This window comes from Lissotriton vulgaris, chromosome 7 (genome assembly GCF_964263255.1).
Source record: "Lissotriton vulgaris chromosome 7, aLisVul1.2, whole genome shotgun sequence".
Taxonomy (NCBI): Eukaryota; Metazoa; Chordata; class Amphibia; order Caudata; family Salamandridae; genus Lissotriton; species Lissotriton vulgaris.
This window is the reverse complement of record NC_141695.1, coordinates 1,256,323,288-1,256,334,088: the sequence shown is the minus strand read 5'-3', so window position 1 is coordinate 1,256,334,088 and position 10,801 is coordinate 1,256,323,288. Positions and strand designations below refer to the sequence as shown.

Sequence of the window (10,801 nt, the reverse complement as noted above, 5' to 3'; positions counted from 1 at the left end):
GGAATGTGAGGAAGAAACAAAGAGTGCTAAGCTGGATTGCCAAGTACATCTCTGTGTCAGACACAAACTAACAACATTAGTCCCACATAGTCTAATGGCTGGCACAGTGTGTGAGAAATCAGCTTTGGTGTTGTCAGAGGACAAATGGACTATTTTGATGACATGTAACTTTATCTGTAAATTTATGTTAGTACCTGAATGCAATTATGTTAATTAATGGAATCCAATAATACGAACCATGAGGAAGAACCTAGAAACAACCGCACCTCCTAAGCCTTGAGTCGTTAGGACATGGGAACAGAGTCGTAACAAAGAAGGTGGAAAGGAGGATGACAAGTTGGGGGGAAAAAACGAAAGACTCCATAAGATATGAACAAGTATAGAGTTTAATTTGAGTTAATTTTTGCACCATCCTAACATACCGTGTGGAAAAGAACAGTGGACTTTGGCATTAATAAGAATGATTTGTAACCACGTGACCACGCACCCGGATAAGTTGATTCAAACTGCCCAGTGTGTCCCAGCAAAGATTCTGCAAACAATTAAACTTTTTATTACAAAATCAGGGAGGGGTAACCTTACCAGAGTGTGGATGAATGAGTATGGAGATGTCCATCTTACAGTCTAGTGCGAGGAAAAGAAATGGGGGGAATGTCAGTAATGAAGCCCCTGTGCCTCACCAGCCAATTTATCAAGCGATCTTCCATTAAATACTAAACAGATGTCTACTACTTTTGCGGCACTGGTTTCACAGATGCATAAAGCTGGAACTGAGCACCTACTTTGGGCCTTGTCGGTGCACCATTTGACGTGTGCCTCAGCTCAAAAATGGTGGCAAGACTGGATAAAAGGAGGCAAGAACTAGCTTCACCAACCTCGAGCTGTGTGTGCTCTCCAACGCATCTCTGGGTGAGGACTCTTTAAAATTTTAAGTTACAGGAAAGAGAAAGCATTTGTCCATGCAAGACCTGTAAGTGGAAGGACCCAGTGCTGAGAACACAGATTTTATTGGTAGAGCGGAACAAAAGAACATATAAACAGCTTCATGGTGCTAGCACAGCATATAATGGGTATGTCACGTCAATAGTAACCTTGGCTGGATCAGAAATCCATGTAGCCTAGTGCCAACCACCTGCTTTGACCCGGATGAGCAGATAGATAGAAATACGAGCATTGCAGTAGGATTCCTTTGTGTTTGAAGTCCATCAGGCTTTACATAGTTTAATCCTTGTGCATGATGTCTTTTTGAGAATCGAAATGGATGCTCCTTATTCATCGAGCAACACATCTCCTTAGAAGTCCATGGAGCTGTGTGCCAGGTAATCCTTTCGTCCAATGTTGGTGACCTGCTTGGTCTGCATAGCCTCCAGTTTCGGACAGTCTGTGATACGATGGCCCAGACCTCCACAAAATGCACAGCCTCGTTCTCCTAGAAGATAAATCACAGTTGTTCTCACACTGTATAAAAGCTCTTGAACACAGGTTACCTCACTTACCCACAACCCTCATGCAGACACTTCTTCCACTCTGCCCCTGACCCCAACTTGACAAACTCTACAGGCTGATACAGGTTAAGCACACTTCCCTTTTGAAGAAGTACTCCTTCATACTGTGTCACCCAGCTCTGCAGTTTTTCAATAAAAGATATGTTAAACGCTTCTATTGTGCCTTCTTTCAGGTACAATGCAATGTTTTTCTCATATTCCCAGTTTCATGAATTTTAAGGAAAATGTTATAAGTGACAATCAGTTTGCAGTCTCTAGTTCTGTAGATTCACATGCTGTACACACTCCTGCCATTTAGTGTTGGTCCCTGAACATTACAAGCGCTTTTTTGTTCAAAGAAGGAATTTCAGTTTCAAGATGATTCGTGGAAATGTCCTTGAAATCTGCAATGCGTTGAGACATGGATCCCACATCAGATTGATGTTTTCCTCCAAGGGTCTGTGAATCTGTGTACTAGGGAAACATTATAATGTCCATGCACTGGTAAGAAAGCATGGATATATGTAGATTATATGCCTGCAAGTCTTACGAAGGGCTTGCTTTCAGGGAGGTGGGTAGGGTGCATGCAAGTAAGCAGCACTACAGGCTGCAAAGCAAAAGTTACAGGTAAGTAACTTCTTCAGTTTACAGCATGTGTAGCTGTAGGTCCCATGCTGTGTATAGACTGAAAAGCAGTAACCAAATTACTAAAGCAGTAGCTTGTGAGCAGCCATGGAAGATGTGTGAAGCAATGAGGAATGGCCGACTAGTGATTACTGATGGGTATATATGTCCACACAGTAGTGCTTAGTAAATGTGTGGATGGAACTCTGGGTAGCAGCCTAGCAAACGTCTGCTAGTGGGATATTACCCATGAATGCCATTGTTGCACCTCTGTAATGTCCTCATTGAGGTATGAAATGTGTGTTTGGGTTTGCCAAAACAAAACGTAATAAATACAACAATCTATCTTGCTAGACCTGCCTTAAAAATGGGGTTGCCAATATGCGCCATGAAAAAGCAATAAATAGCAGTTTGGTTTTCTGAACTGGCTGTGTATTTTCAATGAAGAAAGTGTTGGCCCTGTTGACATCTAATATGCGCAGAGCTTTTGCCGTTAATGATTATGGCTGTGGGTAAAAAAGTCAGTGAGGTAGGTTTTATGCTCCATTATTCCCAGTTGTTCCTAGTTGTTCCATGTCAAAATCTTTCTGTTTTCAGTCACAATGGTGACTGAGCACTTGAAACACGTCCCAGATCAATGGTGGAAAAAAGAACCAATCTGAGGTTAGGACTGTTTCCTAATGCATTGTGAATTTCAGGGAAGGAACCGCTCTAAACCGAAATTCCTTCTTTGAAGAAAAATGTTTTGAGGTTCTGTGCCCGATACTAGTAGGTGAGAGTGTGCAAGCCACCTGACAATTCCTTTCCTGAAAGGAGTGCTTCCTCCAATTGTTTTATAGTAGAGGTCCTGTTTGAGCTTCTCTCCAATGCCAATGCTTTGTAGCAGCCGCAGGACCCGTAATTGCACATGTTTACAAACACAATGTGACACATGAATGTGAAGAAAACTCATTGCAGACATGATGCTTGGAATTTAGGGTGTGAGTGAGTGGATAGAAAGCACAACACCAGTCGCTGTATACAGAGAGTGTGTGATATTGGTTGCACACACAGGGTGTATGGCACCACGTTCGACATTTCCAGAATGGCACGTTAACTGCTATCTGTTCGTAAAGGCTCATACCTCCAATGTCCAGCATGGATTCGTCTCCGCTGTTCAGCACCTGTAGCACTGGAGGCACCTTCTGCTTCGCCTCTAGCAGCAGCGCCTTCAGATCCATCAAGACGGACTCATCTAGGACAAAGAAAAACAATTGGGCTCACACAACTCATAGTGACCCACCCTAGAGAGCTCACATCTCTTCGCATGCACCTCTCCTATTTAGGTCAGTGCCGCACCATCAGCCCCAAGTCTGCCACTTTGCAGTGCTCACAATGGCAGAGACAGCACGAGTCGGATTTAACCAAATACACCTTGTTAATTTTACCCTGGCAAACTCTGAAGGGCCCAAATCACAGCATATGTACCTGTCTCACCTCGTTGACCAAAATTTTAAAGGCCATAGCAACAACCTAAAACCAACCCCTGACTGATCTGAGAATGCTCACAGTTCTGGACCTGGACCTCAGTCTGTCCTGCACATCCCACAACCAACCAATCATGCACTTACAATCAGAGACATCAGAGTTCATCTTGGAATAAGTCATACTTGCTTGGAGAACAGACTTCCACCAGTCACTGTCCACCCAATGCTCTCAAAGATCCAGACAGGACAGACTTTTTCTGCAAGAACCCGGACGCCTAATAGATGCAGACGGCCAGAATGGTCACCTGTATGCCCCAACAGTAACAGATGCAAGGCACACAGTGAGCCCCGGCATTTCAGGAGCTAGACTCATGCCTTCACTTCATTGTCTCTACAGATACAGATGTGCCAGACTCTTGCACTAACCCAGATATTGCACAAATCCAAATGGGCAGAACTCCCACAACTACATCTATGCTCCACAGATACCGGTACCAGACTTCCATAGTCCATCAAAGACCACAACACATTCAAGGAGCAAGATTTCTGGTAGCTATTTCAGTGGCTCCATTGGTGACTCCTCACCACAAGCCTTGTTGATGAAAGTAGTGGCAATTCCAGTGTTTCCGGATCGTCCTGTACGCCCAATCCTGTGAACTGGAGAGAAGAGGTACGTAAGTAACCAGGTCATAGAATGCGCGTATGCCAGAGCATCTTGGCTAAGAGAAGCAGAGTTCAGATAGAGAGAGGGATGGAGGGAGGGAAAGCAAGAGAAAGAAGGTGAGAGAGAGAGAAAAAGAGGGTGAGAAACAGGATGAGAAAGAGAGAGAGAGAGAGCGAGAGAGAAACATATATGCACTGATCTGATCTTTGTGTGGGAGAAGTTAAGTGAGGGATCCATTGTCTGCGAATCAGGGGAGGAAGGGAAGAGATCAATATCCCTCACCAAGAAGAAACAAGTTACTTAACAGTTACTTAATAGTAGGGCCGCTTGAAGCAAATCTTGATTTATAGTTATGAATCATGGGATGTGGCTGTCCTTGTTTAGCAAATAGTGTGATGAAATAATTGAATTTGAAGATGTTTTAATAAGCGTGGCCAGTTATACTCCGTATGAAGTCAAAACAATACACCATACCATTGATGCCATCTTCAGATGGTATTTTTCCAACGCACTGTGTAAAGTGTACGTTGAGGAGAGCAGTTTAACGAAAACAAGGAATAGCAACCCTTGTTTTATCCCTCCTGATAAACAAAGAGCGTAAGTAGAACATCTTCAATCTGCAAAAGGAATATGCTACTTATCAGTATGCATCTGTTCTTGGTATGTAGAACTGCAGAATATCATACTTTTGCATAGATCGACATCTGGTGTTGGGTTTGGATGCTTGCACCTTGTTGTTGTCTTGGAAGAAGTCTTTGTAGCCACAAGATAGGTGACTCCTCCCTTGGACGCTAGTGTGCATGGGTATCGACTCCATCCTTAGATTGTTTTTCGCCATGATGGGAAATGATGGAGTTTGTAAGAAACAATAAAGCTGTCCATGTGAATGTATCTAAGTAAGATATTACTGGAACAGATACAGGTCCAGGGAAGACGGGTGGGTGTATGATATTCTGCTGCTCTACATGCCAAGAACAGATGCATACTGGGAAGTTGTATTTTTCGTTCGAGGCATATGAGCTGCAGTATTCATACTTTTGCATAGACTGTACAGCAGTGTCTCCCTTAGTGGTGGTCACCTGTATCTGTTATAGTGGTTCCGAAGAGTGTCTTAAGAACAGCTTGGCCTACAGAAGCCTGTTGCTGTGCCTGAACATCTACACAATAGTGTTTGGTGAAGGTGTGTGTAGTAGACTATGTAGCTGCCTTAGAAATGTCTTCTAGGGGAATGTTCCCCAAGAATGCCATGGATGCCCCTAGTTTACGTGTTGAGTGTGCTCTAGGGGGAATTGTTAATATGCGTTTTGCCTTTTGGTAGCATATTTTAATGCATTTAACTATCCACCTGGCAATTACAGCTTTAGAGATGGGGTTTCCTTTATGCGGTGGGTAAGAGGGATGTAGATGTAGGTAAGAGGGCTGCAGATGTGACTTGGTGTGGTTGATTGTGAACCCCAAGTGGTGTAGCAGTAGAATTGTTTGGTGAGTGTGATGAACACACTGACTGTGTGACTTGGCTTTTATCAGCCAGTCGTCCAGGTATGGAATCACATAGATTAGCTGTCTTCGCAAGCGTGCAGCTACCACCGCGAGACACTTTGTGAAGACCCTGGGTGCTGTGGTTACCCTGAATTGGAGAACCTTGAACTGATAATGTTGGCCGTCCACTGTGAATCTTAGATATTTCCTATGAGCAGGGTGTATGGGAATATGGAAATAGGCTTCCTTGAGATCTACTGCTGCAAGGAAGTCGCCTTGTTGAAGTAGTGGAAGGACTTATTGAAGAGTGATCATATGAAAATGATCTGACTGTATGTAGAAGTTGAGAGGTCTGAGGTCCAGTATTGGTCTGAGAGTACCGTCCTTTTTGGGGATTAGAAAATATAGGGAGTAAACTCCTGTTTCTTGATGCTCTAGGGGAACTGGTTCTATGGCATGCTTTTGAAGCAGGGAGAGAACTTCCTGTTTGAGGAGCGTTAGATGTTACGTGGACATTGGATGCTGCTTGGGTGGTATGTTGGGGGGAGGTGCGGTCATTTCTAGGCAGTAACCATACTGGATAATTTGTCTTAACCACTTGTCTGTAGTGATGGAATTCCAGACAGGTAGGAACTGTCAGAGTCTCCCTCCTCCGACCGGAGTGGAATGGTCTGGAGGGAGTGGAGGGAAGTCAAGGGTTGTTAGTGGGGGAGGTGCGAGTATTGTTACCTCGGCCTCTCCCTTTGTTGTTATTTTCCCTGTACCCACCTCCGAAATATCCCTTGTTGGGGATGTTTGTGTGGGACTTTTGTAGGAGGAGGAAGCAGTATCTGTACTGATGTTTTTGGATGCACCACTATAAAAGGAGCGACGAAAGGAGCCTCGTGTAGACTGAGACTGTAATGCACCCATAGATTTCGCAGTCGCAGTGTCTTTTTTCAATTTTTCTAATGTTGTGTCTTCAGCTGGGCCAAAAAGTTGTTCCTGATTGAACGGCTGACTGAGGATAGTAGTTTGCGCTTCTTGTTTGAAGCCAGAAATTCGCAACCATGCAGGTCTTCGCAGTAACACACTAGTTTTGATTGATCCTGATGCAGTGTCTGCTGCATCGAGGGCACATTTAATGGATGCGTTTGTTATTAACTTGCCCTCCTGAATCAAATCATTGGCTTTGGCCTTGTATTGGTCATGCAAATGCTGCATTAGGGCCCTGAAGCCGTCGTAGTGAGCCCTATCGTATCTGGCAAGTAATGCTTGTGCATTAGCTATCCTCCAGTGATTAGCTGCTTGGGAGGCAACTCGTTTGCCGGAAGCATCTAGCAGTTTTGACTCATTGTCTGGAGGTGGGGCAAGACCAGAGGTTTGAGAGTTGGCCCGCTTCCTAGCATTGGTCACTATCAGGGAATCTAAGGGGAGTTGACCCTTAATGTAGGTGGGATCATTAGCAGCGGGCTTATATTTTTTATCAATCTGAGGATTGAAAATCCTGGTCCTGACGGGCTCTTTGTAGATGTCTGCAGCATATTTAATGACACATTTAAGCATGGGTAATGTTTGTACTGCCCTTTGTGACTGTGCAAAAGTCTCTACCAGGAAGTCTTCCTCTGTGGGGTCTGAATGCATTTGCACGCCATAATATTGGGCAGCCCTATCAATGAGCTGACTAAAGCCAATGTTGTCATCTGGGGGAGATGGTCTGGTTGGGTATGCCTCTGGATTAGGAAGGTCTGGAGGATCTACAGGGTGACTGTAGTCATCCCATGTGTCCTGTGGTATGTGAGTGTCATCATCAGGATCATTATTTCCACCCCCACCCAGACGGTCATCATCATTCTGTGGTGGTGGTGAGTATGGAGGAAGTATAGGAAACTTTGGAGGAGAGAAAGGCTCAGTAGGAAGAACAGGAGAAGAGGGTCTCAATGGTTAGGTTGCACAGTCTTATTTTCTTCACAGGCACCCCAGGAATGTGCGGGGTGTCAAATTTTATTTTGTTCGAGGAGGTACTGATAATATGGCCTGTTTTAGGGTCCACATATAGTGTTTTCTGTTTCGGATCGATGGGATCTGGTAGAAACAGTTCCTCCTTGTTGAAGTGTACTTTCGGCCCTGATTTTTTTGATTCGGGACTTGGTTTAGGTTTGTTTGGAGCCAATGAAGGGGTTTCTATGTCCTTCGGCTTCGGTATAGAGTCCGAAATCTTTTTCGGATCCGAAAGTTTTCGAGGTGTCTTTGGTTCCGAGGCTTTTTCGGTGCCGAAGTACTTGGCGCAAAGTCCTTTTTAGCCACAGCGGGATATGTTCCTGCTTTCAGTACAGACGGTGCTTTTGGGGCACTGATATGCGGGGAAAAAAATCTAAGGATGGAGTCGATGCCCATGCGCACTATCGTCCAAGGGAGGAGTCACCTATCTCGTGACTACAAAGACTTCTTCCAAGACCACAACAAGGTGCAAGCCTCCGAGCCCAACACCAGATGGCGATCTATGCAAAAGTATGAATTCTGCAGCTCATATGCCTCAAACCTATTGATACAGGTATGTAGGGTATTTTCTTTGGTAGTGTGAATCTGATAGATCCACATGCTGAGCGTTAATTGCAAATTTCAGTCTTAGTAGATAAACATATATCTGATCTTAACCGCATCGCGGCTGCGGTTATTTTTTCGCTACGCTGCTTTTTTGCAAAAGCCGCGTTAGATGACGAGCTCAGCTCGTCATCCGCACACGCCCCCCGTGGCTGATGACGAGCTGAGCTCGTCATCAGCATCGAAGGGGTTATTATTCTCTGCCCAACTACTGCTTCTTGTCTCACATAAGTAGCTAACCAGTTATGTCTTTTAAATACAGGAGTCACAGCACAAAACCTACATCCACGTACCATCTTTACACAAACCAGACAACTTGGACGTGTTTTTTAAATATAAAATGCACCCAGAATTTCAAATCCAGCATCTTGTGTGCTAATATGTAACATATCTGAATATAATTCAGAATCCAGAGTGCAATACCCTTCTTGTCAATAAAATTACTGAGGTTTTGCAGAGTTGAGTATTAGCTTGTTCTTCATTTTTCTTAAACCCAGTTATTCTCTCAATGTAATACAGGAATGCAAGAATCAAGGCTTAAGGAGTACATAGATTTTATTTAGATATATATACACATTGAAAGGCATAGTTAGTGGAAATGAGATTATTGACCATAATGAGATAGTTTGGCATGAATTGAAGGTACAACCTTGGGAGATAATTTGGGATGAGTCATCACATAATGTGTCTGTACAAAAAGATCTTGCATTGTTAGCAAGTGAAGCTCACTTACTCAGTGCAACAATACAAATTAAATTCAAAACACCACTTTAGAGTACAAATATCAGTTCAAACTGACTAATCATGTGTTTTAAGCCCTGCACTGATTGTGAATCCTGCCTGTGGCAAACTATCCATCTGAGCCCTGCTAAGAACTCCTATTACTGGCATTTTAAAGTATGAAGAATAACCTGTACTTTTCAAGTAAGGTGTTAGTGCAGTTATTTGCACCACAATGGATGCATGGGTTGTATACAATTACATGATTAGGTCTGGCACTGTTAATGTGAAGCCTGTTTAATGTGTTTGCCAGTCAAGGGGTTAATATTACACTTAATGTCTTATCCTTCTTTTGTATGATGGACTACGTACTACCAGTTTACTCTATGACAATTGTACCTTTTCTATTGTTTCATCTTGTACAAGATATTCAAGTTCTTCCAGAAAAAGCAGGAGATAGTGGGATTTGACTTGAGTGAGGTTTGGTCAGATTGCTTGTTTTTGGAGTATAAATCTATACAGCAACCACTTGTCTGAAGTTGATAGCAAACACAAAATCTCCCCACTCCCAAAATTGCTTTGGCATGTACCGGGGAGGTGGAAGGGCCAGTAACACTCCTAATTGTTTAGAGGCCCAGCAATGGCAGCAGTGTGTAACTGGACCTCCTACTCACCCCTGAAATTAAAATCTTTGAGATGGAGCAACCTACTGCCAGCAAGTGGATGGCCGTTGCTCATTACCAGGCAGGTTTGTAATGTGTGCCTGATCTTTGTTGACATTGAAAGCGCCCATGTGACAACATGTTCTGTGCTTCCATGTATTTGACTGTCTCCATGTACTTCCTGATGTGTCCTACAGCATAAACAACCCATTTGCCATGCAGGTGCTTGCATTGAAAAGGCAAAGTGATAGCTTGTACCTTAGATCTAAACTTGGCCATTCACAATTGTGCACAGTGTTTTACAGTTTTCATAGGTTTACATGCAGTGCCTGTGGGGTTTACGAATGCTTCGAAGTGGTGTGCAATTGTCACCATCTTCTCCCCTTGTACAATGAACGTAATGTAATATTTAGGCAAATACTGTAAAATATCCTCAAAATAGTCCCACTGTGTGTGTTCTCGTATGCAGAAAAGATCAAATGGATTGAAAATATGCCCTACAGTGCTTGTCTCCATAGCACATCTTTGTACTTCACTTTAGGAGGAGAGCCCTCTTGCAATGATTGAACTTTTCATAGCCTTTCTGGTAATGACCACATCAGTTTTAAGATAAGCACTGATGTACCTAGGCTCATCGGGTTTAAGCTTGGATTTACACTCCCTTTTTGTTTGAAAGAACTTACAATGGGCAGTGTCCCAAAGGTGCCTCTACCTATTTGCAAGACGGTGTACAGCATTGGTAGAAACCCATTATTTGTCTGCACAGGGGTTAATGTCTGAACTAAAAAGATAATATATTGTTTTCTTTTTTTGCTCTTTTTCTTCTTAGCTGCTTAACTGTGGCGGTTTAATTAAGTGGGCGGGGCTGTATCGGCCAACAGACGTACGCAGCATTACAGAGGTAGTGCTCGCGACGGCCGCTGGCCGACAGAAACAGCAAAGGGGTTAAGGTTGCAGTCGTTATTAGCCTGCATGCCAGAAATGCCTGTCCTGTTATCCTACTCACTTCTGTGATGTATTTATTAGGGTTTTGTTCTGTACCGTGCTGCCTTATATAAAAAAAAACAATAAAAAGGTTGTGCAAAACAAAAAAAAGATCATCTACTTACTTTTCTGCCA

The 10,801-nt window shown here is 43.4% G+C and overlaps 1 protein-coding gene across 1 annotated transcript in view; it reads right to left on the bottom strand.

The window, feature by feature from the left end:
• Positions 1-368: 368 nt before the first annotated feature.
• Positions 369-10,801, bottom strand: part of DDX41 (DEAD-box helicase 41) — a 168,681-nt gene continuing 158,248 nt past the window's right edge. Inside the window, exons 15-17 of the mRNA XM_086931792.1 lie at positions 4,160-4,231; positions 3,232-3,342; positions 369-1,429 (exon numbers count right to left, since the gene is read on the bottom strand). Of these exons, the coding sequence (XP_086787918.1) occupies positions 1,293-1,429; positions 3,232-3,342; positions 4,160-4,231 (320 nt within the window). The 3' untranslated portion in view covers positions 369-1,292. The remainder of the gene's footprint in view (positions 1,430-3,231; positions 3,343-4,159; positions 4,232-10,801) is intronic.